Source organism: Vanellus vanellus (assembly GCF_965231255.1).
Source record: "Vanellus vanellus genome assembly, chromosome: 15".
Classification (NCBI taxonomy): Eukaryota; Metazoa; Chordata; class Aves; order Charadriiformes; family Charadriidae; genus Vanellus; species Vanellus vanellus.
Window position 1 is genome coordinate 3,743,388 of NC_138920.1, and position 27,568 is coordinate 3,770,955.

General features: G+C 43.2%; 1 protein-coding gene across 1 annotated transcript; it reads right to left on the reverse strand.

The window, feature by feature from the left end:
- Positions 1-1,250: 1,250 nt before the first annotated feature.
- On the reverse strand, positions 1,251-27,480 carry CHMP4B (charged multivesicular body protein 4B). The gene is made up of 5 exons (XM_082491320.1): positions 27,120-27,480; positions 6,633-6,810; positions 5,756-5,870; positions 5,081-5,207; positions 1,251-2,064 (listed from the first exon to the last, which is right to left on the reverse strand). Exons 1-5 carry the CDS (start codon positions 27,313-27,315, stop codon positions 1,997-1,999), a joined length of 684 nt encoding a protein of 227 aa, XP_082347446.1. The 5' UTR covers positions 27,316-27,480; the 3' UTR covers positions 1,251-1,996.
- Positions 27,481-27,568: the final 88 nt, after the last annotated feature.

The window sequence follows — 27,568 nt, forward strand, 5'->3', positions numbered from 1 at the left end:
TACGCGCATGCGACATTGACAACGCTTTTCACCTTCCCTAAAAGAAAAAACAAAGATTAAACACAAACCGAAAGTACCCGGATCCCAGTTTTCTGCTCGCCTCCTTTAACACCTAACAGCAGCTCCACAAGGAAACACTGATGCAGCTGCAAATTAAGTTGCCCGATGAGGGTGAGTTAATTGAGAATGGTTTCCCAGCAGGAACCAAACCACCCTTCCTAGGACAGGGAAATCCCGGGCAGCGAGCGCACAGCTACAAAAAGCCTGTTGCCTTTCACACTGCATCTCAGTGCTCCTTACAGGTAAGTCCTGCCCACAGAATGAGTGTGAGCAAGGCAGAAAGATGTTTTACTCCAAGCATTTTAGCTATTCACTGGTATTACGCAATATATCAAGGAATTCAGCGATATTCGAAGCAGAAAGGTGATCGGTCCTCAGACATACTAATAAATTGTAGGATTAAGAAACCACCCCATCATTTATTAAAAAAAAAAAAAAAATCAAGACAAAACAGGCTGTAAGAAATAAGGTTGTTGTAGCTGTCTGGCTAAAAGTAAACAGGAATCATGACACACGCTCATGATTGCATTTTCTCCTTGCTTGCGGACTAGGTTCTTCCTTTAGTTAAAGCAATTGGCTAAATGAACAGGAAAGAAAACATAACCCAGGAAACAGCTGGGTTGCCAGGTGGTGCCTCTGTCACTTAGTTTCTGATCTTCTCCCATCAGTAACCTCAAAAGCATTCAGTAACCTTAAAAGCATTAAAGGTGCTTATGGGATTTCTTTTTACTCTCCCAACTACACCTGAACACTTCCATTAAGACACTTTGCAGCACTTGAGATGCTCACCCATAACTCCAAGAATATTACTGCTTTAAAATACAACATTTGTTAGCGCAGTGCACAACAGGTATCATTTCTATGACAAAAAAATATAAAGCCAAGGCTCCCAGCTCTGTCTCTAAACCTGTTGCTTCTCCTATTAATTCGGCTTTGATTTCTCCTTAGTGTGGGGGTTTTGACATGGTGGATCAGGATGTTATTACAGTAAGAAACCAGCTATAGCAGCCCTCCGGCAATTTTGCTCACCTAAGACTGTAGTTTTATGCAACTCGGCTACAGTCATACCACTAAAGCTCCTCCAGCTTTAAAAAGTGTAATGTCCCTCATGTAGAAAGAGGCCAAACTGCACATAAGTTACAGTCAGATTACTTAAACATCACAAAGAATTGACAACAGTAGCCACAGAGGAAAATTAATCAAGATATTTAATACAGTGCAATCCATAGTAGTTTCTTAATTAAAATAATTGTGTGCACGTATCTGAATGGGTTATCAATTATCACAAATAAGCAATAAACATTGTAGTGCTATGTAGAAAAATGTACAACTGAAATTTAAATCTTCCCTATTTCCAAGACAGCGTTTGTCAATTGCAAATCATTATCACCAATTAAAATGGGAATAGTGACTACATTGTTGCGGTGACAAACACAAGGCTGGCCACACATCAGTGAGGGATATAAATATAACTTGCAAAGAACTAAAAACCTAAAGCATTCTTGCACCTAAACACAATAAGAAGCCGATGGTGGCTTACGACTTTTCCTGGTTTTAAATGCCTTACAAGACTTCTAGACACACTAAAACTGACTTAAAATTACAGAGTGTTTTTCAGCTTATTTCAATTCAATATGGCCCAAACTTTTGAAGATGAAGATCCAGCAGTGGCAGTAGCACAGTCCAAAAGCTGAATGTTTGATTTTTGCAAATATCTTTTTACAGAAATTCAACCATATAAACGGCAGGCAATTCCCCCTGCTCCCCTTTCTTTCCTTTGGGCAGACCATGCTATGCAGAAAACAGCAATGCAGTTCCCACTGCTTTGGGTTAAAATTAAAGATAAAGACATTTTGCTTATGTTTTCTCCTCAACACAACACATTTGCACCCAGAATAGGTAATCAAAGTCTTTTTTCAGCCAGTTACTGCTGTGGTTACATGGTTCCCGCCCAAGCTTCCAGCTCTTTCATGTCATCATCCTCTTCTTCCTCTTTCTTCTTGGCTGCAAAAATATTAAAAGAAAACAAATGAGTGGGAATCTCGACGGAATCCTGTCTCAGTTCTTTGTAGGAGAGAAGCCTCTGTGCCACTGATCTAACCAGCAGGTGAAGCACCAAACACCAGCAGAGGAAAACAAATACACAAGACCTTTTTGAATTGAAGTAAAAGGTGTCTTCCGAAAAAGGCAGATTGGGCTAAACTTCCTGATATTACCACTTTAAGTGGAAAAAGCCAATAGCTCACACAGGAAGAACGCAAACGTGCATGAAGAGCAAGATGTGCAGACCAGCAGTGTGTACCCTTTCCCATAATCACCAAACCTCCAAGCAGAAGACCCCGAGTTTTTGGCTTCTTGTCCGCCATGTCCAGTGTAACATTATCTCTCCTAAAAAATAAATTCCTTATTCCATCACGAAGTCCTCAAAGTGCAACAAATGAGGCTACTGTGTTTTCATTTAGCTAGGTACAGAATTTGGGGGTCCCCCCAAGTCCTGTGTCAGCTGAAGCTCCTGAAGAGCTAACCAACCCCGGGGAACCTGCTACTCCCCTCCTCTTCCCACGCTCGCTCGCAGCGGGTTGGGCGCGGATGTTAAGCAGCAGCCTACGTGCTGCCCCCAATATCATTTTTGGTCCTTCCAGGGGCACAAATGCTGCAAATGCTGCTATTTGTCATAACGTGACAAGTGCAGTTTCTGGGATGAAAACCATTAACTCAGAAAAAAAGGCTTTAACCCAGAAATAGCTGCAATAATTTTGGAAGATACCAAAAAAACCCATATAATTTCCTCAGACCGTTTTTTGCTCTAAAAGGAGGGGGGGGGGGGAAGAGTCAGATAATTCATACTCAAAATGGTTTGCATCATTCCAAATGAAACATTTACGCACGAGAGAACTGAGTCAGCTTTAAGTCAAACTCAGGACCTACCAATTTGTACAAGTTTGGAATTTATTTTCCTAACTTAAGCTCTTCCGGTCTCCGTTAAACAAAAACAACTTTTGCCTAAATTTCTTCTGACATCAATTTAGCTGACGAGCAGTAGCAAAAAATTTCTCATTCAGACTGATTAAGTCAAAATCCAGACAGCTCCTGAGAACTGGCAAAGCCAGAAAGCTCACGCTCATTTTCCATTTGATGAATAAAAAGGAGGTAATAAGAGTCAGCTCTACCACAGAAGACACATTAATTATTTCCAAAAAACACATTAAGCATGTACCTGCTTTGTTAGGTCAAGTAGTCCCTTTGAAAGTCCGACCCATGACTTTTAATCCCAGTATATATTAAGTCAATTTTAAGTGAAAAACAATTTAGGTAAAAAAAAAAAAAAAAAAAAGAAGAAGAAAATAAAACAAAACAAAACAAAAACAACAAAAAAACACCCACAGAAAATTCCCACCCACCACCCCCCCCACAATCCCCAGGTTTCCCAAATGCTGGCCTTGGAGGCAGTCTTATTTAAGTTGCATGCTATTTAAATACATTTATGGAATTCTAATTTCCATCCAAAAGCAGCTTAACATAAATCCTATAAAACACTGAGGTTTTACACTCATAGTTGTTACTACAAAAAACATCCATAATTTGTATTATTTTAGGAAGTGCTACGTCTACGTAAGTCTTATGCTATATAGTTACTTAAATCTGTGCACAATTACAATGCCTCCTATTCGTGCAGACTCACTACCACCTAATATAATGCAAAAAGTATATTTGGGTTCAAGTCAGTATATTCTAAAGTCCATACCCAAAGAACATTTAGAGAGCAAACCTCATTAAACCAGTTAGGAAATTAAAAGGTAACGCACAAGTTTAATTAAACTATTCTCCTGCTGTTGGATCTGAGTCTAGATTAAGTCTCAGATTTAGGGTATTTTGATATAACTCACTCCCCTCTCAACACTTGTCAGCAATTCTGCCTTGCAAAACAGTACTAGAACACCACAAAATCAATTATATCAGAATAAAAGAACTATAACGCACAATGCACGAGGAGCAAACTTCATTACGTGCGGCCTAAAGCAGAACCTTGGTTTTGGCAGTGTTTATGCTTCCCAGGTCCTTTTAAGCCTAGAAAGGCAGCAAGATAATTATAGATACACTGACCAATTGGGACTATTTTCATCCTCTAGGTTTTTTGGACCTTTTTTTCCTAAGTCAGTCAATGAAATAGAGCCGCAAAGTCTACAACTTGTTCATAATGCGTTAAGGCAGCTTCAGCAAAACAGTCTAGTAAAGCTTCATATCCCATTAATGCGTGCCAGAGGTATTTCGACCCAACTATATTTCAAGAGGTATCACTTCTAGTTCATAGAAGAGTGATAAGTTCAGATTTAACAGCAGCTTTGAGCTGTCTGTGTAAATAGGACCGCTTCTTGCCTGCTCTCCATGTAAAATCATCACACTAACTAAACTTTCCTAGATAAACGTGCTCTAACACCGGGATGACCCTGAGTTCGGTACTGTCTGGCCTGAGTACGTGCAAAGCTCAGAGGAGGCAACAGCTGTCCCCAAAGAGCCATCCCCCGAGGTTAGTTGCTCCCAAAAGCCAGATAAGCAGGGATCAAATTAAAAAAACAAAGCAGCAGCAAGGAATAATGGTTCAATGGTATCTGAACCAGACTGGGACTAATTCCCAGAGCTAAGTGACTCTCTACTTCCTTGTACAGCCTCGCTGTGTTTGTCAGGATTGCTCGCCTGTTGGGCCAGCACCAACCAATAGAAGGCTTCTACATTTCTCCACATCTCCACTCTACCCTGAGTGTCATCTACATTGTAGATAAACTGGTAGCACTAGAACAGATAACAACTGTTCCTGTGATAGCTATTAATTTTCGTGGTTCTCATAAAAGGCAGGTTACCCACACAGAAACGGCACTAGATGTAATTTGTGATTCATGAAGCAATTTCAAGAAAACATCTGCGCTGCCTGCAGCTAGATCTCTCAAATCTGAGGAGCTTGCAGTTAAACAAGCATACTTTGTAACAATCCAAGATGTCTCTGGGAAAGGTCCATACATACCTGGCTTTGACGGTATTGATATTGAGGGCACATTTGGTAGTGGTACTGTCTCGGGACCACTTATTTCCAGCAAGTTTTTGTCTAGTTCTTCTTGTTCTAGTTCCTCTAGTTCTGCCATGAGTTCATCCTAAAGGAAAGGAAAAAAAAAAAAGAGAAGAGACTTTAAGTCATATTTATTAGCAAGTAGATTTAGCTGGTCCTGTTATTAAAGAAAATAGCTTAAAGATAAAGGGTCAGAGCAAACTGAGGAGATGAAGAGCCCGAATCTTCATCTGAATTCCTGTATGTGATCTCTCAGAGGGTGAGGAGGGTGGGGAAAGCAGTGAAAAGGTCATCTAAGTCCAAACAGATCAGACCATCCAGATCATTCTCAGCATCAAGTCAGGGTCACAGCTGCTGTATGCAGCTGTGCTGTATGTAGGAACAACTGGTAACAAGTTCTAGGACAGATTTTACATGCTAGTACTACACTGGACGCGTGCAATAAGCAGATCTTAAAAGAAAGATCTCATATGAGTTAGCACCCCTGGAGGTATTTAAAAGACACGTAGATGTGGTGCTTAGGGACACGGTTCAGGTGTGGACTTTGTAGTGTTACGTTAACAGCTGGACTCGATGATCGAGTAAAAGATTCTATGATTTTATGATATGAACAGAGGCAAATTTAAAGCATACCTCATCAAATTCTTCCCCAAATCCTACTGGCTTTGAGATGGCTGTTGAAATCTCATCTGCCAGCTCTTGCTGTTCTGCAATGTCCTGCATCAATTCATCTACTTTATCAATATCCCTGTAAAAGAAAGGAAAGAGTTCAATATAATCAGGCACTTTCTCAATCAGCGCTTAAGACCATATTTCTTGGTTTCTGTAGAAATGCTACACCATGGTGACATTTTACAAGGTCCTTTTCCAAAATACACTTTGCATGGAAGTCTGAATTTTATCTGAATTTAGTCTCAACAAAATTATGCATGTATTTTTTACTTTTCCCTAAAAGCTTAGCTCACGGCAGTTATATACAGAGACTTCATATGAAGAGGTTTTGTTCTGCATTACTAGTATTAATAATAATTTGCTCTGTTCCCTGATCACGCATTATTACATTACGTCTATAATATTTGCTTTTGGAGAAAGTACATCATTCCCATCATGCAGCTCACCTTTAATTATTGCTACATACCCAAACTCCACTGCACAGAAAGAAGTTTAAGTCTCCCCTTGAGGCCTAAAATTCTCACCGCTACTAGGTGGATCTGTAACTGGTGCACCCTCCCATTTGCTTTAGACTACACTGGTGCTTGCCTTCTTTTGGGCAAAGGCAGTGGCTGTGTGCCGTACAAAATGGTGACAAACTGAGAAAGCATCGATACTTGCACATTTCGCTCAATATGAAAGTATATCTAGTATCGTAGTTTAATTTAAGTTATAGCCTTTTAAAAGAAGATTTTTCTACTCTAGTTCTACCTTTGCCTATGAAACACCTAGCATTCAGCAGATCAAACTAATGACAAAGCAAAGGTCCTATGGAAGGACGGAGAAAGGGATAACTTACATGTTGTCATGAGCAGCTTTCATAGCTTTAGCAGCAAAACCCATATTCTTAAGCACTTCAGTGTTCGTGTTGGCATTCTCAAGGGCTTCCCTCTGAAATTCAATTGTTGATAACGTGCCGTCTATCTGTGCAAGCTGCTTCTCATACCTCTTCTTACGCTTTAGGGCCTGAAGAGCAGCTGAACAACAAAGAAAAGGGTAGGATTTGTGAGATTTATGCCCGGAAACAGCCATTCACACTTTGTACCAAATGCCACTCAGCAGAGAGAAGTATTTAGCACCTTCTATTGTTTGCTGTCCACTTTTCTTCCTAGATAAACTAAGTTGCCCAACCCTTGTGTTTTCTGCCTTCAACAAAATTGCTTCAAGGTGGCCAGATGCCTCCTGTCCACCCCCTGCCACACGAAGGACGCAAGCCAAGAAGCGACTCCAGGATCAGCAGTCCAGTCATTCATAACACACCCCAAACCAGAGACTACGCTACAACAACACAGGAGGCTTCAATACGCAAGCTGATCCACTCAAAACCGCCTTTGTTCACCATCACCCCTCGTACATGAAGGCACAGTTGGTGTAGCTCCTGCCAGATGAGGTTACGATGCTGCTGCAGGGTCCCAATCAGACAGCTGAACTCCTCTGCAGCTTCTGGGAGAAGCAGCTCATTCAAATATACTACTACACCATCCACACCACAGTCTACTGATAGACATGAGAAGAGAGATGCCATTGACTAAATTGGTTTGAGCAATTCGCTGCTCATAAGCACTTGTCCAATGCCTGTTCACTGCAAGAGGAGCCCACCCACAACAGCACCGACATGGAGCTCTACACCCACGTGGATCACCCCGTGGAGGAGGACTGGTCCAACATGCTGCACAGCTAAGGCTCTCCAGCTCCTTCTGCAATGCTCAGCTCCACCTCACCCAGACATGTATGCACCCAACTGGTGACAAGAGCCAACAGACTCAGCCAGTTCTTCCCGAGGCACCTGGACAGACAACAGACTGCTGCGCTGTCAGTTCACGAAACACTGACAGCGAATACAAACTAGATTTACATATTGCCTGTACGTGGCTGAAAGTTTTGGCAGGAGCTGCAGTGTGGGGCAAAAACCTACCAAGGCCTGAGCGTGCCGGCTGACCAACAAAGGCGAGGTGTCACACGAAGTAAGACGTACGGCTAGAGCTTCCCTTCATGGCATTTCTGCTTCCCCTCCTGATGCGAACAGATTTGTCCACTGCGTGACAGACTTGTCCATATAATACACCCATCTACTTTAAAATCACAGCTTGAACACACACTGCTGTCCTAACAGCCTTACTCTCGGTTTCTGAACTCAGCCACGTGCACACTTCGTTTCTTCGATGCTCTCATCGCTGTGAAACTCATAGCAGAAAACTGTTAACATGATACAGGATCAGCTCCTCCAGTACAACTGATACAAGTGTATCATACACCGAACATGCGCTCTGCTAAAAATCAGTGTCCTGGACCTCCCAAAAGATCAGTCACGAGCACCAGGAATGGTGGCAAATAAAGGCTTTAAATCTTTAAGACGTTATTTCAAACCTTTGCAGACCTTTTCACGATTCCACAGCAGACAGAAGGGTGGGGGGATGTGGGGGAAAAGAAGTAGGCAACCCTGGCAGCAGACAGCTTCCCTTATCTCCCCTACTAGAGGGACGATAACTTTGTGACATGTTGAGTACGTTGCTGCAACAGGAGCAAAATAGCTCCTCTCCTAAAAGCGGATTAAGCCCACACGCACCCTGCGCGTTTTGTCAGATGCCAGCTTGAGAAGCTCGACAGTCCTGCGAGATAACGTCCTGCTATCCAGAAACCCTACGTAGACCTTCAGTTCTACAATTGGTTACGAATATGCTGTATTTGATTACTTTCAAATTACACTAATGAATTAGAGAATAAAAAAGTACTTTAGGAAGATACAGCTAAGGTTGCCAAGCACACAAAGTAGCACAGGTTGATTTAATAGAAGTGATCAAAACCACAAAAGCACAGGTCACCTTGACTATTCCAACACAAGCCAAGGACCCAAAACGAGCCCTTTCACTGACTTTCAGTCCAACGACCAGTAAATCTCCTGCTATTTTGGGGCCAGTCCAACGTCCATTCTTGTTTGACAGGAGTGGGAACAGGACTGGGTTTTCATGTAACACAAAGGATAATGTTCACTCTGCAGAATCAAGCACAACACAAATATCATCCGAAACATTCCAGCTTTATGCCGGATCACAAAGTGATGAGCAACAAGTTACTGGGATATATAGTCTGGTTAATTTTGCACTGATGGTTTAATTACGGATGTATAAAGTTTTCTTAGAAAGACAAAACTGTTAATAGGCTGTGTTTATATAGCAACAGATGCTGAGAAAGTGTCAGGCAGTGATAGGACGTTCTTTATTGAGGATTTTGTGCATCATGGAGAATTATTGGCAAAACCAGAGATTTTATAATCGTTATACAAACCCAAGTAAAGTACTACAATTTACGCACAGCTCCCTACTATAGCCTTCTCTGAGAACAGCTACAGCGTGTCTACTTTTCCTGCTTATGTGCTTTTGAAACAAGCTGCTCAGACACCAAACGTTACGAGCATCATTGTAAAAGAGTTTGTGATCAGGGGTTTTTATCAGGACTGTTGCATAACCCTACCCCTTCTGTTCCCATGCACGCCAGTTCACTGTACCAGAACTGCACTCCTCATCCTTCACTCTGTTTTATAAATCCTTTCCTTGATTCATTTCCCACTCATCTACGCAAATCGAGGCCCCTGCTTTTACAAAAGCAAAGACAATCTGCAGAACTGAGCAGGGATGCCCCCACAAGAGCTTGAAGACAGCACACATCTCCCACCCAGGTTCGGGCTGCAGCACTGGTACCTGCCGAGTTACTACTGAACATCCTCGTGGTCCTGATGGTCTCTGAGCCAAGCACCGACCACGCTCAGCCCTGCTACAATCTGCCCGGCATGCACATCCCTGCCTCGGAACAGGAATAGAAACATGTTCATTTTAAAACCTGCCTTGTTTCAAGTGAAAACTTAAAATGGATTTGTGGTATTTTCTAGAAACATTTCCAACTCCTTTGTACCAGGAGTGGCCAAGGAAGATATTTGTATTTTCCCCTCTCTCGGGTAAGGCCAAGGCAAGGACAAAGCATCTCCTGGCCACAGTGCCCACCTGTACCTACTTGAAAACCAACTGGTAGAAATTTTTATTTCAGTAGCCTGAAAGGAATTGCTGGGACTGTGTATCAGTCCTTATGAACACAGGGCCACACGTAAAGCTTCTGTGCCAGGACAGTTCAGCATAAACATTTAGCCCAGGTCACTTAACATCAAAGCGATAAATGAGTTTCTGCAATGAAAAAAGCCTTACATAAGAGATTGCAATTTTTTGCAGCTAGAAGCACTAAGGAATGTAGAACAAGGTATTTGGTGCCTCAACTTAGATGACCACAACTTCCTGCAATTTGTTTTCATCTGTGTTCCCTTCTTTAACTATCTTTTAATGTAAAGTCCCTATTTATAACAAGGAGATTTTATTAAGCTGAAAAAATACGAAAACACCAATTTCATTTAGGTCACTTGCATTCATTTCATCCTGCAAGTTTTGGCAATTCATTTCCTGTATTCCTCCCCCCACAGAAGGGGATTTGCACTTTACATTCAAGAATTCCCCTTGTTGCAATTAGCAGCGCAGCCCTTTGTTGCATTTATCAGCACCCATTCCACAGACGTGCCCATGTCCAGATACAGACACCACTCGGAGAACACCGTCTGCCCTCTACAAAGCTTGGCAGAGACTGCTAGGATCCGCCACAGACCTTTCCATGCTCCATCAGGCTCCGCTGCAAAAGCACATCACTAACTCATCATTTCTCTGCATCTAATTTCATTTCTCTCAAGAGAAATACTTAAAATCATGTTTGCGTGTTTAAGACCATTACAGCTAAGTTGACTTTCCATCTCTCAGGACTCATTTGTCAATTTTCAGGTATTTCTGGAGGAGCACATCACATCAATACCCGCAGATCAGAGGTCCCAAGGAATTTCTAGAGTAAAGGTCCCTTTGGAGGCAAAAATGAGAGCCCGGCTTACCCAGCTGGGCACCAGCAAGGGGGGAGAGGCACAAACTCCTGCTTGGAACGCAGAACCAGCAACAGTCTTTGCTAGCGTGAATAATGGGTCTGCAAATTTTCCGTATGTTGCTATCATACTCAACAGAGCAGTGGTATCTGATGGAGGTATACATCCGAGGGGGTGATTCTGTTCTGATCTACAGCTACTTTACCTCTACTCTCCTCTTTAGGTATCAATTTCTGAAAACTGATGAGCAGTCCTGATAACTTTTTTCCTACACAACAGTCTCTACCATCTGCATAAATACCTACTGAAATCTTATGTACTGCCAGAGTAATATATTTTCATTAAGTTTTCATTGAAGTTGAAGCTATGAATACTTAATCTGTAGGGAATAACATTGGCTCTTTTTCTCAAAAAAAAAAAATAATCAGTTTCCATAATTTGAAATAAGTATGAAAAAGAGACAGTAGGCTAGAAATATGTCTTCTAGCATCAAGTTATTTTACACACATGCAAGAAACGGATGTGCGTTTGAAGTCAAAAAAGTGTATCACAGCCCATCTTTGCTCTTCATGAAGACCATCACATCACGCAGCCGTGGAGGAGGCAGTCCTCAGGATCCACACCCTTAATTATGCCTTTACTGATTCCAAGACAGTAATTACACAGGCAGGCAACGTAAATTAATACCCTGCTTTAATTGCTGTAGAACTGCTTCGGCAGGACCTGTAACCATATATTCATTTTAAAGCATTTCTGTAGCCAGAGTTCACTGACAACCCAGAACCTGTTGCTAGAGAAATCACCACCAGGTTTTTTTAGAAACTACTGATTAAAGTTTTCCACCAGTTCAACAATTTCCTTATCTTAGACTATAAAGCTATAGAAGATTACAAGATCACTGGACCAGACTCTCACAGCAGCTTCTGCAAAATGCCCAATATTCAGAGGCTCGAAACAAATAAGGGCTGATGCCTGCTCTCACCATGTTGTGCCTGTGTATTCCTTCTGGAAATATCTGCCTTTATACAGAATAAAGCACAGAAAGATACTGACTATGATCGCTACATGTTACCAATTACTTGAGCACAGCTGGTAAGGCCGGTGTGCTGCAGGCAGTGAGAAAGGCACAGCTCTCACAGGATCACTCGGCGTGCCGTTACTCTTGCACAGAGCTGAAGGAAACCGCTCAGTACGAAAACCTGCCCAGCTCCCAGGCACAGGACTTGCAAGGAAGGATGCTGGAACAGGCACAGAAAAACAACAGGCGGTGTCCCTGATCAGCACTCACTGTCCCATGAGCAGCCTTACCTTGGTGAGAAGCGACTTTCCACTGAAGTCTCTCAGTAACACCGTAAGTTTCTCCACCCCGAGCATCCTGCCTTTGAGTGAGGGTTAACTGACTCTTGAAATACCCCTATTACATACAAAAACAGTAGCACCAGTTCAAATCACTGGCTAGTTTAGGAGGGTTTTTTTCCTGCCCTTCCCCTTCTCCCCATCCCCTCTTTTCTCGCTCAAATCTCCCACAGGTTACACTCAAGGAAAAGACAGCAGTTGCTGAACCATTTTACAAGAACAAACAGATTACCCTCCCAACCTGCTAAGCAGCCGGGGATTAGATAAACTGATGCAAGAAAGCTATTGGTAGACTTAGAATTTATTATTAAACAAAAGTAGTTTAATATTTAAGATAAACTTCACTTAATGTATCAATGCCAACCCAATGACAGAAAAAGTATTTGATTATTACACGGGAAGTTAGTTTTCACTAGAAGATAGCAAGAAGACACCAATAAACACTTAGTATTTTAGACAACCTTTACAGCCCGTACCTTATCCTTAACAAGTGCAGTGCATGTTTGAGCTTGTAAGTCCAATATGCATGAGAAATTGCATGCACTTAATCTCTAAAAGAATAACAGCAGATAACAAAACTCAGTTGTACTTTATTTGAATTTTAGTAAAGTTTTCAGCAGATTACATAAAGAAGCATGCACTGGGAAAAAGCAGTTACCAACATTATTACAATTAAATTAAAGGTCATACATTTAAAACTAACTGGGTGATTCCTGCCATCCATTAGGAGATGGTGAGCAGGCTCAAAATTATCTTCTCCATATGACATTTTGATATATTCGTTGCCTTTATTATCAGCTATGACTGGGACATTGGAGCCAAGTTTTTATTCCCAAAGGTTTCACCGCAGCACTCTGACCAGTTAAAACCGATACAAATAGCTCATGACCTCTTTCCCACTGGCAATGCAAAATAAAAGGTTTCGGTATTAATGAGCATCGGCCTCTAATCTCTGAAGTTTATTTTTGCGCTCACAAAGAAAAAGTTAACTTCCAGAGAGGAGGGCAAGTCCAGTAAAATAGCAGCCAAGTCAAAAGCAGTTCGATCTGGACTGAGTGAAGCAATGACTTGAATGTAAAAACATGCATAGAAGTACATTTGAAGAACATTTTACAGCCTTTTAAAACACTCAAACTTTTTAATACATAAAAAAAGCCACTCCTTCCTTTGGTTTTTGGGGGTGGTTTGCTTGTTTTTCAGTCTTCGATTGACTAACTGCAAAATGCTATTTTTAATTTCCTATTTATTTGAATTTCTGTGACAGCCCCCCCTTGAAATTCCAGCAGAAGTTTTACACTTACTATTTGACAATAGTGAATAACAAAAAGCCAAGGGTTTCATTATTATGCCTACCATGGCAGCACCCAGCCCTCCAACAGAACTGATAAGCAGGAACTCGTGTTACGGTTTTTAGTCACTATATCTTCTGACTAATGAACACTCCAAAGTGAAAAGAGTAGTCATTTAGCCAGACTATCCTCCTCTGTCAGCACTCACAGGCTGAGAAGCATGACTGCTCACCCAAATAATTTCCCTTTGTTCTCACAAAATGATATCTGTAAGAATTTAATTTTACATATTTTTAATTATTTCAACCTGTATATAATGTATTAACAAAGCTGTTGTAAGTCTGAAAATTTTCCTTGCAATATTTACAGCAGTTTTTTAGTGAAACAAGAAAAGTGTTCACCATGATAAGAAGTCAGAAGGATAATAAAAATACAGTTCGACTATATAGTACTGCATTCAGAGAGGAAAAATTGCATATGAACGTGTCAGTGATTTGGTTAAAATTCAACAGTGCTCCTGCAAATAGAACTGTTTATACACTTGTAGGACAAGTAGTGTTAATGGGATATTTATGCACACACCAATTCTATCGAATTAATGCTCTTAAATATCATTAGTAGAAAAGTATAGATTAGTAGATAAAAAACAAGGAAGAACTTAAAGACTGTTTTTTCTAAATACTCGCAACTCCAAATTTTGCTAGCAAAAACATGTCTCCACTTGAGAAGAACAGGAGGACCAGTCGCTTCGAAGAGCACTGGGAACAACTGGGAATATAATTCAAGAGTTTCCCTGAATTCAAAACCACACTTGTATTGAGGTCCATGCATTTGTGAGCCCAGGGAATTTGTCCTGACTGGTGGCTCACAAGATGCACGTTTCCTGCCTATTCAACTCCCGCCTCTGCAAAAATCTGCTAAAAAAATAAAAAAAAAAAATCACACTTATACCTAAAACAGAAAGGCTTCTCATCCAGAGGATGACACATGGGTTAATAGCTGTGATTAAATTATTTTTCCGCTCAACTAGAGTAATCTCATATATAATTCCTACATTCTTTCTGGCAAACGAGAGGAGAAATGGCAGCAGCAGAGATACCACTGCAAAAGGTCAGCAGATGTATTAATATGAGATGAAGAAGTTCCACAGCAGCCTCAAAAATAACGTACACCAAATGACAGTCACGCCAAAATAAATAGTGCAAGATAACTGCAGAGCAGCTTCCCAAATGGGGATCTCTTGGCCCCTCCAGCAGAAAGCCCACACCCTAGAGATGACTGAGATTATCAACTTAATACTGGGTGACTGTCTTACACATTACATTGCATATCCATCGATGATTTGCTCAGAAAGAGGCATCATTATTTTTGCTGCTTCTGGAAATACCATTGCATCTTCCCGGCACTTGCTTCAGCAGCAAATTTAATCACCAACAACATCCTCGTTGTCCTTGAAATGGGATAAACAAGAGACACCAGTAGGTGTGAGAAGTGGCTGCCTTGCCTGCAGTCTGCAGTAAAGTAGCTTCATCTTAGGTTGCAACTGCTCATCTCTCATTCTATTGAGAATTAACAAACTGCTTACAATATCTTAAAATAAATTCCTGAAAAGAGAAAAGGTAATTTAGAGTAATTCACAAAATATCCTCCAATGCTACAAACAGATAAAGAGATAGATGTAAATCCAATAGCAATAAATTCCACTACAGTCTTACCAAATTTCTTTCACAGCATTGATTTCATGCCTTCTGCAGGGATGGACTTGCTCAAGAAACTGTCGACCAGCTGAAGAATATCCACAGGGGCTCAAACTTCACGCAGTATAAAAGCATTCAGGCAATATATTGCCACAACAGATCTGCAGCACATACCAAGGAATGCTCATCCCAGACCAGGTGAGTCTTACAAGATGCAGAAGCTTAATGCTCTATTCAGGGTCCCAGAGGTCAGATCTTTTCAGGGTATTTCCAAAACCATGTAACTACTCTCAACAGAACAGCTAGAGAGCACCCTTGTCTTGCATGCTCCTGATGGAGCATTTTTGTTTTGGTGCTGTGTTCAGTTCTGGGAAGCCCTCCTGCCCCTCCGGTGCTCCAGCGCAGCCTTGCCCACGTCCTCTACGTTAGTGAGATTTCTCTATGTGAAAAGAAACATAAAGCCTTTCAGCGACTGTACGTACAGACCTCATACAAAGGACTGAAGAGGAAGAAAGCAAGCGTGGCCACTAAGCTGATGCATAAGCATATTCCTAACTGGTTGCCCATTAAACACCTAGCTACACTGAGCCGAGCTGATGGCACAGCACAAAATGTCTGAGGCCCAAGAAGTCAGGTTTGATCTTAAGCATCGTGGTATGAAAGCAGTTGGGAGACAGAGGTACCGAAGCACGGTTAAAAATAAATTCACGTCAACTCCAAGGCTAATACAGTGCAAAGCAGCATGATTTCCTTTCCCATGAGGATCAGCTGCTGATATCCATCATGTCTAGAGGATATACACTGGCCTAAAGGTCACTTTATGCTGAAGGTCTGAGGCCGTTATCACACATTTCTCCCTCATGCCAGGGCCTAATGTCTCCCGCATGGTTCCCAAGAGAGCAGCTCGCAGGGGCTGGCAGCAGCCTCCTCGGGCTTTCCTTCAGGAGATGCTGTGCTCTTAGCAGGGAATCCTGAGCAGAGTTCAGACTTCGTCCTCCTCTTATCTTTCTGTGTCCATCTACTAAACATCTAAGTTCCCAAACCCTCTCCTCAAAGGAAGGCATCTATTCCCAGCACAGAGATGAAACGATTGATTGAAATGACTCCAATAAAGCATCCAAACCCCAGCAGAGAACACAAGAAGGTTTCTGTCCTATCTGTATTTAAAACAGCATTACAACATCCTCTCGAGCAACATAGTGCCAGAACATTTAGTCTATCGTGCAAGAGATTAAACTAAACAGCAAGCATTGCTGGTCTAAAAATCTATAAATACAGAGGCAAAAAAAAAAAAAAAAAGATAAAGAAGACAGCATCCTGTACAACAGCAATCAAAGCTTCGATACGTGCATCACCCAAACAGTACAGGAACCACCACCTTCATGCTGCTACCGACTGCGGTGCTGCTCAGCGCTCCGATCAGCATCGACTCAACCTTTGCCCAGCCACTGTTGACACTGTTCCACATCCCACGTCCGAGGCATACAGCAGCTATACTTCAAGCGTAACGCACTTCCTTGTCGCGCTTCCTTATTACGAATCAGTCACAGGCAGTCATTTTAATCCTGAGTGCAGAAACTGTGTTTCTGAAGGTCAGAATCCACGACTACAATGCTATTTATTCCTGAAACAGCGAGTACTTTGCTCCAGCTGAAAGTTACAGATGGAAATGCACTGCATTTATGGATGCAGAAGAGGCAAGCCGGGTAACCTGCTCCTGGCCCAGCCTCCTTCAGCCAAGAGGTGGATAGTCCAGAAAGCAAGCAAGTCTTCAGCCTTGAAGTTGATTCCTCTGCCCCTTGAACATCAAGGCACTTATCCTCTGGTCCATAATCCTCTGTAAAAAAGTCTCTAGGTGAGTCCAGGACAATTTTGTCCAAAAAAAAAAAAAAGACAAAACGTCAACTACAGTGAGATTTGTAGCCCAAATGAGAGAACTGGGAAAGACAGATTACAACTAGAAAAGTAGCCAACATGCTTGTACCCACCCCAGAGCTGGAATAAGCCTAAGAAACGCTGGACCAGCCGAGATCATCTTGGTCTAATGGTTCCAGCTACTACATTAAATCTGACCCACCCTTTGGAAGGAAAATATGTTTCCCAATTTTCAGTGTTTCACTTCTTGAGGTTCTGCATGTAATTGGATGGCAGCAAGGGATTGCAAGGCATCTCCAAAACTGACTTACCCAAAACACATTTCTTCTTTCCAAATAAAACTAGGCATTTTCTAAAGCTGCTGGGGTAAATTATCCTCCCTTACCCTTTTAAGCTGCCCAATAATTTTGCTGTTAAAAATCTGCACCGTATTTCACATCAGTATTTTATATGTATGTAAAAGGAAATAATTATTCAGAATTCAACAAATGTTTAAGCATTTAGGATGAGAAAAGTATGTTCCTTAAGGACTCCTTGGGATTCTCACAGCCTAAAAATACTCTTTATGGGTTTTCTTCTTTATTTTGTGATTGCTGAAGATACCTTGTTAAAGAGAATTCCAGTGAAAAACTATAACCTTCCTCTGAATCCCTGCCAGAAATGCATCAGGTAGAGGTTCAGCTTCACAATAACAGAACTAGCTCTTCTTAAATATCTCAAAATGTTCTTTTCTCACAGGGAAAAAAAGAAAAAAGAACAACCAAATTCCCTACGCTTAACAACATTTTTGTGATTAAGTCACAAAACTCAGAAGATCCTTCCTTTATGTGGTACATTTCAGCATCTCCTCTTTCTGCAGAAAAAAGCAAGTGGCTGCCTAGATAATCTAGCATGCATTTTCCAGCCTTGGGCAATTATTATTAGAACATTGCCAAGTCTAAGAATTTTGTTGAGGCTGTCATAATATTTAGCACTTCTCTTAACATCTCATCTGGTGAAGTTATGCTACTTTGAGATGTGACTTTTTTTATGAAAGCTCACATTCCAACACTAACAACTACAGGGAAAGAGTTGAAAACACAAACCTTTAGAAACCCAGAAGTTATAAAGCAAAGAAAACAAACCATATTTATTTTCCAAAAGAAAAAAAGTTTGTGCTTCTTCAGTCAACCCCTACCCACTTAACTGGCAACATTCCAGCATGTGTCTCAAGGCCAGAACTGAATTTCATTTTTTTAATGGCAATCCCACACTCTCAGGCAGTGATTAGCTCCAGGAGCCAGGTTCAGCAATAAGCATCGTTACTGCAGCCGTCACATCACAAGGTGATGGTGCTGCCAGAGAAGCACTTACCAGAAGAGGCTCTCTATCACTCAGTTTTCTCCCAAGACACTACACATGCTGAGCCCACCACGGGGATGCTGTCAAGACATTTTAGAAAGGTACCACCGTCAGGAGAGATGCAATGACTGTGCACAGTTCCTAGTTAGCCCATTATGAAGTTTGCTTTCTATCTTGTAACTAACAAAAGTCACCTGCAAGTTTCTGAGTATCATCGGTTGATGTTCCTGTCACCCCTGCATTTATGTTTCTTTTCAGTTCCACTACATCTGAGCAACCTCTATGCAGTCACCTGGAAGCAAACATGACATCCTTAAACCCGAATAAGCTCCTGCCAAGCCATGAAGAGGACACACAATACGGATGTTTGGTAACTCTTAACACAGCACCACATTAGTCAAACAGCCAATATAGCTGATCACAGCCTTCTCAGAAAGGGGGACTCCAAAAAGACAGGTTTTGCAGTGAAAGACGTTGCAAGTCTTTGCATGCATGGAGTAACCTGGCAGCAGGTATCCAAACCAGCTCAAGATGCAGCTGCACAGCAAAATTCACCAATGATTACTATCAGGTTAACCTCAAGGGGTCTGTGCCAGCAGGATGATGACCACATTACCAAATCTCTTGGTTTGCCTTGTGCCTAAACCAACTCTTGACTTCAACACATCAGACCTACTGGATGAGGGGCTAGGGAACAGAGACCTGTTAATTTTTTAATCTGTTTTGAAGCAATTGCTGTCTGGAAAGCAACTGTGGTGGAAGGTGGCACTACCTGGTTATCACTCCAGATATGATCCTCCAAGTAGGAATAGCACAGTCCAGGATGGACTATCACTTGTACTGATTTGGTTGCCCTTGTCTGGGGGAGGGTGAGGAGCTGGGGAAAGAGCTGACTGCAGGAGCATAGGCTGGTGCAAAAGCTCAGAATGTGGAAGGCAACAGTCATGGAAGTCTGTACGGAGCTCAGCCCTCGCTTGCTGCACACAAGGATTAAAATGCACGTCCCAATGTGTGCAAGAGAGATGGCGATCCTGGTTATTTGGACAACCCCAAACTTCCATCGTTCACTGCCAGTCAGTTGAGAGTTATACAATAGCTGTCTTCATAATTACTCTATACTTATATTAGCCCCTATAAAACATCTTCATAATTACCCTATACTTGTATTAGCCCCCTATAAAAATTGTTATTGGCAAGGCTTCATTTAAGCAATGAACCTGGAGGAAGCCATAGCAGACCTTCCCAACAGGGCTTCCAACTGCAAGAACATTACAGTTCTTTGCCGCAGTCAGGCACTAAGCTTCACTAAGGGGAAAATTCTGCCCTACTGTGGCCACAGTGACTTTCCACTGGTGGGAACATTTCACTGCCCTCAGTACTGGCTACGAGGAAGATCCACAGTACCCCCACGTTCCTCACCTGCAAGCTGGCCACATCCTTGCAAGCAGACTTGCCTGCATCTGCCAACATCTTCAGCAACTGTAACACTACATCTGCTCGAAGGCTCAACTAGCATGATTACGAGCAGAACTAACCTCCTTATCATCAGCTATGTGCTGTGGCCTTGAGTTGTCCGAGGGAAAGGCAAAGGTCTATCAACATGTGATGCGCAGCCTATTTAGGATTCTCCAACTGCATCCTTTTTGTTTCAGGCACTTTGTGCCAGAAGTTCCAGTTGCAGGACGCCTGACTGCAAACTTCACAGAAAGCATGTTAAAGCATGCGAGCTGCTCCAACTTTTAGTTTTGCAAAAATCATCCAATTTTAAGTGGCCTGAGTAAACAGCAAGACTTTACTTTACACCCCACTCCCCCCATAGTTATTCAGAGCCTTGCCGGCTACAGAAGATCAGGCCACATCCTGCCCGCTCACACCACATCCCATGCAAAGTCTCTGGAACAAGCAGCACATACTACCCCAAAAAACAGTAAAGGCAATGTTAGAAACTTTGTTTTTTTCCAAAACAGATGGGGATTTCATAGGGGAGAGAAAAAAAGCTGCCAAAATCATCACATTTGTCTTTTCCCAGCCAGACTCAGCGAGTGCCAGCAGCGCATCCCCCAGCCTGCTGCTGCTCCCAGCAAGTACAGGTACTCGGGAGCAACGCAGAGCACTGCGTGCAGGCAGAAGGCCCACAGCGCGCAGGCAGGAGAGGCCAGGCTACCAGAGGAGGAGACACAGAGGCACATGGCACACAGAGCTGCAGCAGACCTCTCGCAAGAGAGTCCACTCAGTCCAGTAGTACAGGCAATACACGGGTCTGCATGAGCCCTGCAAGAGCTTAGAGGTGGTGGCACCCTTCTTAATTTATGTCATTCACAAATGCCAAAGAGCAACTGCAGAACAGTTTGGGCAACAAAAAAACCCTCCTCTGGACAGCACTGGCTGCAGACTCCTCTTGATGTGACATTGTCCCTCCCTTCACTATTTTAAATTAATCCCCTGCTCGGCAACGAAGCATGGCCGTGTCCTTCACCATCACTTCAGGCCTGGAAGCACCAAGATTTGCCAGGTAAGGAGCACCAACTGCTTTTACTTCCAAGCCTCAATACAGCAGCTTTCCTTCGCTGACCTGTCTGCCGAGCAGCATTGCAGATTGCACCATGGAGCGTATCTGAGCACGCCGTGCCCGGCCATCCCCAGCGTTACAGAAGGTCCACCTGGGATCCTGCTGCACGGCTCAGATGATGTTCAAGTAAGAGCACGTGGTTCTTACCAGAATCCAGTCAGAACAAGCAAGAAGGGATTGACAGAGAGGCCTGAAGGATACAAGAGTGAAGCCTAACAATGTTCTGGTACATGTAGACATTGTACAACTCAGCACAAGTTGTGCCAGTGAGAAACAGCCTGGCAGTTTTCTGAACAAGTCTAAGTAAAAGAGGGTTAAACCAAATTAAAAATTTGCATCAGCTGCAAATTACAGCTAGGAGCCCTTAAGCAGGACTCAGTAACTAGGGCTAGAGCTTAATGAGATTCTAGAATCCAACTTCTAATACATTTGGAAAGAAAAAGTAATAAAACCAAAGTCACTGGCTGCAAACACGCCAGGTTCCCCTTCTGACAGGGCTTGACAGAACAGGAACAGAGGAAGGATGTATTGCATCAAGTACAGTTACCAAAACACATCTGGCAGAACCATAGGGTTTTTTTGCTTTTATTTATGCCACTTTCTAAAGCTGTTTTAAATGGTGTTTGTAAATCCCCCCCATTCCTCCCAAATTGTTCTATACTACAGCAATCTCTCTCCAAAAGCCTCTGTTAAACATAGGTAGGATAGAAATACAAACTAGAAGTTCCCTTGTTTATAAACAGCTATTAAAAAAGAGTAATTATCACACTTTTACCAAGCCAGATGGTTAATGCCTAACTCATCAGTCTCGGGGGAGATGAAGGACTCGGGCCAGCACTGCTGTCAGGACTCTTACACTGAAGCTGTGGTTTACAGTTAAGCACCTGGAACTCAAAGATGCATTTTACATCAGACTATGACTTAAAACACAGAAAAAGCAGACTGAAGTGCTACAAGAAGGACAGGAGAGCGTTTGCTGCAGACTCCTGCTTCCCCTACATCAGCATCTTATGATACATGGAAACAAAACCAGATTCATTTTACTTGATTCTGGGAACAGAGATCACTTCTCTTACCAAATGTCAAGCAGGACCTTAAAAACACAATGGCAAGCAATGCATTAATGTCTAAGACCTGACATACCAGGCCACAGTTCATTTGAGTCTCCGCCCACACCCAGGCCTGAGGTTGCAGCTTTCTCTTCCTTAAATTCCAGATCACTGTAACATTATTTAACATTATTTCCAGATAACTGTAACACTCAAATGTCTAAATCAAAAATGTCCACGCCATCACGCAGGCTTGCTTCCATTTTTTCATTAACGGGGATCAGCTGGAACGATCAGCTGGCCCCCTTGCTGGGAGACTGCACGTCACTCAGATTTTATCACAACTAATACATTTACGCTGACCAAGCAGGGGACTGTTGCCAGGAGAGGCAGAATTGCCCTCCTCCTTCCAGTCACATTCCTGACTCCCTCTCCTGCCAGCTCTAGCATTTGTGCTGTTAAGTGCAGAAAACAATATTTATTTTTTTTTTTATTAAGAGTTAGGTTTTGGCTGGATCAGCAAACTAATCCAGCTCATGCGCTGCCCACACAAATGCTAGCACCAGCACAGGAGAAACAGGCAGGACAAAGCACTACGGCTTCTGGCAGCCACATCCCTGGAGACCAGTGGTGCCAGTCCCACTGCCACACCAGCTGTACGTTTCAGCCAGGTTCACTGAGCTGCTACTGACAGGGACAGTTCTGTCTCCTCTCCGCTGCCAGACACGGTAACCCTCCAGCAACAGGCAAATCAGATCAGCAGACCAACACGGCAGATTGAAAAGGCAGGGGGATGGTAAACAGTTATTTTTCCACCAGATCAGCCAGCTGAACTGACTCACCTGTGGCAGCACTGTGATCTATTGCAAGCCGGAGGTGGGCATAAAATTACGACTTTTGGCTTCAGCCTACACCCAACTTTCTTGTTTGTTGGGTTTTTTTTTCTATATGTGGGGTGGAGCCTAGGAGTGTTCTCTTTCCAGGAAAAGCCTGAATTATACAGCAGGAATCTAGCAGTGGTTGTTTTGCATCCATTTCATACCCACTCACCAGTGCTGAAAAAAACAGCATTATATTTATTTACACTGAAAGAGAAACTTTGGCATCAGGGAAGAAAAAATGGTAACCAACAGAAGTCAAAGTTGATAGAAAAATCTATGAAATGTCAGCCTCCTGCTAAAGCCTGAATATTTTTACTGCATATTAGTACGATGGTGGCTTATCACCAATTCCAATGTTTGCGAACCTAGAGGTCATTAACAAAAACGTAAAATCTAGCGGCAGACAGGAACATAACTGCATAGATTCCCCCTGGATCTAAACTCTAGAGTGGACTACTTACAAAAGTGGCACCCCAGCAGAACATCAGGTTTCTGTCCCTACTGTAATCTTCACATTGAGAAGTAACTTGAGCTTTGAGTTTCCATCAGAAAAAGACAACACAAACAGATTCTGGAATCATTATACCCAAAGTACTCAGAGATCAAGAAATTAACCCGTTGCCTTTTTTGGTTGTATGCTATTTCTCTGACAGCTTGGCTTTGTAAGCTAGCTCTTGTAGGATGAGGCGATAGCCACAAGGAAAGGAGTGAAACTGGAGCAGCAGTGATTAAGATCAGCTTGAGCTATCCTGAAACTGAATACTGAGCACCAGAACTTTGTAACCCTTGGCAAGATCTAGCAGTTTGGTTTGTTTCATGAAGTTTGAGTGCCTGATAAAGTATCCCGGATTGGACGCAACAACGCTATATTGACAAACTGGAGCGGAATAAAAGGATGCTGCAGCAGCACAGTACTTCCAAACCGTTAAGCTCACAGCTGCGCACTTCTCTTGTTAAAGCAAAAGCTATTTTGGGGACAGATTTAAAAATCCAGTAAGATATTAGCTGACTGGCGTTCAAACCATGCTGTACTACTGCTACTTCTATTAACTTCACCAAGAGGAGTAAGTCCACTACTCATGAGCTAGAGCAAAAGTTTTGAAGAGCCTCTTGAGAAAAAGGAAAAAGATAAACACCAGAACACATGCTGTTTTCAAAAGAATAGGCTGAACACTTCCATGAGATAACACAAGACACAAGCATAACCCAACTGCTTCCCAGAAGAGAGAATATTAACTTGCATCTTTTCAAGACACCCTTCTAAAGATAACCAAGCTTCTCCCTAGCAGTTTTTCATCCCATAGACAAAAAATTACATGCACATTGAAGTCATAACTGCTGGTCTCCCCAAGACACTCTAGAAGCAGCATAGGTGCCTTTGCACCAAACACTTGGACACTGTTGCCCTCTCCCTCCACCAGAAACTATTTTGATATTGTGGACTAATGAGAAGGAATTGGAAGAGTGAAGGAAAAAAAAAAAAAAATTACTGCTTATTCAAATGACTTGAGTTCCTTCAGAAGGCATGGTGATCATAAAATTGCCACATCTGTGCAGCCAGAAAAGAACAGAAAGACCCTGAAAAAATGAGTTTTTTATTAAAAGTTGAAAGCCTCCCATGCCAAGAAACAACACAGCCTAAGGAAACTTATACTAGTTAGTGACTCATTTTAACTTCAGAATTTCATCGGGAGTTATACGGCCTGGATATCATAAATGCAGATTATGAAAAATATACACGTAAAGCAAGTTCATAATTTAATAAAACCTGCATGTGCTTGGGGCAAGCACAAGAAACAGAAGGCCTATAAGTTTCTGGGCTTTCGTTAGGCTCCGCAAGTGCTGTGAGAATTAGTCAATGAGCCTTTAGAAACCCCGCTCACTTGGCAACCGAACAATCGCACAGTGTGCTGGCGAGCAGAGAACGTTTCCTTTTGTTACCCCGAGTGTGCCAGACACCCATCTTTCCTCTGAGAAAACAAGAATATCATTCCAGGTTTTCCAAGGTGGCTTTAAGCTTTCAGGTAAGCTCCCTGCCCCACTGCTGCAGACACGAATGCTCCTCTAATGGCTTTACCACAGCAGCTTCCATTAATGTCAGCAGCACTGTTCAGCAGAGCATATGCACCATCCACAGTACGCTTCTCTCTCAATAGCAGCCACACACAGAAATCCCCAGAGTAAAATGCTTAAGTCTTGGAGAACTAAGAAAGCTTAAGGATTCTTAAAGTTATGCTTTTTAAAAGTTGATGTAACACTTAAAAAAAATTCCCTAATTAGCTTTTGCTGTTTTACTTAAAACATTCAAGTATATCAAAGTATTTCCATTAGAAAGACAGACTTTCACATATAAAAGCAACAAATTTTCATTTTCACTTAAGTTATGGATTTAAGTGACTTTGCATCAAAATTACATAATTTCTGGATTATAAAACAGCCTGAAGTCAACTAGGGGAAAATCCAAACAACTACATATTAAAAAAATGCAATTTGTTGGAGCTCAGCTGATGACTGACATCTTGAACCCAGAATAAATGAGCAGTCCCTTCGTCTGTCCTGAGGGGAACTCACTTCCCAGTAAGCTAGCAGAAAACCAGCTGTCTTACCCAGCAGCCCAATAATAAAAGTTGGCCTCTTAGTTTCAGAAGTCCTCTGGAAAAAGGAGGTTTTGTTTTCCACCAGAAAACCATCCCTAGCCCTTCTCCTTTTCACAGCTCCTTAATTACTCGTCAGGATCCTGTCCTTCTGCAAGACCTCAATTAGTCTGACCCAGAATCCCGCTAGTGAATGGGCAGGTTTTTCTCCTTCCTCCACCTCCGAAGAAATTTAATCCCTCCACTACCCAAAGTGCTCCAGAGCACAGTGATGGGCAGCATGCACAGAAAGGCATGGAGAGAGACAGCGTTACAGTAGGGGAAGACAAAGACCTGAACAACCAGCGGCAGAAAGAGAAGTTTAGGAGAAATTAAATAGGATCAGTGTAAGACAGAGGAGGCAGAAACTGCGGGGAAGGCTAGAAAAAGATGTATTTTAGTTCTCCTTTGAAGCTCATTACAAAACTAGGCCAAAAACTGCACAAAATCAGACTTATTAAAATCGTTGCAATAAATTTGATTTAGAAACTAACTTAGTTAAGCCTGAAGTCAGGCTCTGTTGAGGTCCTTCAGAAGACACCTGGGGCAGCAAGCACTGCCTACACACCCAGCAAGTGTCATCAGCTTGCGCCTCTCACAGCGCAAGTGAGAAGCCCTGATGTAACACTGTTCTGAAATCCAAAAGGAGGCTTAAAGTGCTGACTAAAGCAGTGACGTGAAGCAGAAGCTGTTATTGGTAATTACTGTAAATTACCCCTTGCTACTTGACAGCAGTTGTGTGTTAGCAGCTCTGGGTGCCACAGAGCCGTACCTCCTGCTTCAAACGGCTGTTCTGCTGTAACCTACCACAAAAAGGGCAACGTCAACACCAAAACCTAACTACGCTCTCCTGAAAACACTGTTTTTAATGACCGTTGTAAAACATGCAAGAAGCTCATCAGAGCACCGAAATACCTAAGATGACAACCCACTTCTTATCTCCAGGCTGCCAGACTATTAATGTGTATCAATCACTGCTTCCAAATACAGAGCTAGACCTCTCCAGGAAGGCAGAATTCCACCTGGTGAACAACAATACAATATCCATTTATAAGCCACCTATAGTTTGAGTGTACCCTGGCAACAATAAAAATATCTTTAACCGAGTTCTCAAATTAAGCAGGGTTTTGGTACCAAGTTTTGCTTGTTAGAAGAAAAAACAACACAGTAAAGCCGGGCCTTATTCCACGCCGATGAGCTGCTTTTCCAGCTATCCCTGTATGCAGCCAGCAACACCCCGGCTTCTCCTTTCCAACATTTTCCTAACCTCGCCCTAAACCCGTGTGCACCGGGAACAGAAAGTGAACCTCGCGTGTAAGAGCCCAGCGACAGCGTGACATCGTTATCACGCGGGAGTGACGCGGCACCCACGTTAGACAGCCCCACCAGATAAAAGCTGCCCTTCCCAGCGAGGGGAAAGGCTGCTCCAGTACAAACCTCGCCGGGGAAGGGCGGCAGGGGCTGGAGAGGGGGCTGCCGCAGCTCCCAGGCAGCGCCCTATAGCGTTAAAGGCAATAAGCTATCAAATACAGCTACACACACACATCTGGGCTGTACACAGAGCGCAGCCAGCACCCCGACAGGCCGCCCCGCCTCTCCCCGCTCCGGGCAGCCGGGCCCGGCCGACTTGTTGCCGGGGGAAGGCGTGGGAGGGTAGGGGGACCCGGCCCGGCCCAGCCCGGCCTCTCACCGCGCTTGTTCTTGGTGCCGTGCTTGCGGGCGGCCGCCAGCTCCTGCTCGATCTTCTTCTCCAGGAACTCCTGCTTCTTGCTAAGCATCTCCTCCGTCTCCCGCAGCCGTTGGATCGCCTCCTGCGGGGACGGGCCTTTCCCGGCGCCCTTTCCGCCGGCGCCCGTCCCGAACAGCTTCCCCAGGAGCCCCGACATGGCTGCGCCGGGCCAGGCCGGGCCGCCGAGGCCGCTCTGTGAGGCGGAGAGCGACGAGGACGACCGTGGAGCACCAGTACCCGCTCCCCTCACTCCGTGCTCCCCTCACAGATCTCCACCGACCGACCGCCGCTCCGCCAGCACAGCCCGGGCCGCTAGCAGGACTCCCCGCACCCCGCCCGCCTCAGCCCGTCGCGCCGCCCCGCCTACCGCCCCGCCGCTCGCCGCCCCCGCGCTGCCTACGACTCCCGGC

What these genes read in the sequence shown, in the direction of transcription:
- CHMP4B (XM_082491320.1), bottom strand. Translation starts at nt 27,315, where the DNA reads ATGTCGGGGCTCCTGGGGAAGCTGTTCGGGACGGGCGCCGGCGGAAAG. An exon ending in CGGCACCAAGAACAAGCGCG is followed by an intron (nt 6,811 to 27,119) that starts GTGAGAGGCCGG and finishes TTTGTTGTTCAG; the next exon opens with CTGCTCTTCAGGCCCTAAAG. An exon ending in AAAGCTGCTCATGACAACAT is followed by an intron (nt 5,871 to 6,632) that starts GTAAGTTATCCC and finishes TTTCTTTTACAG; the next exon opens with GGATATTGATAAAGTAGATG.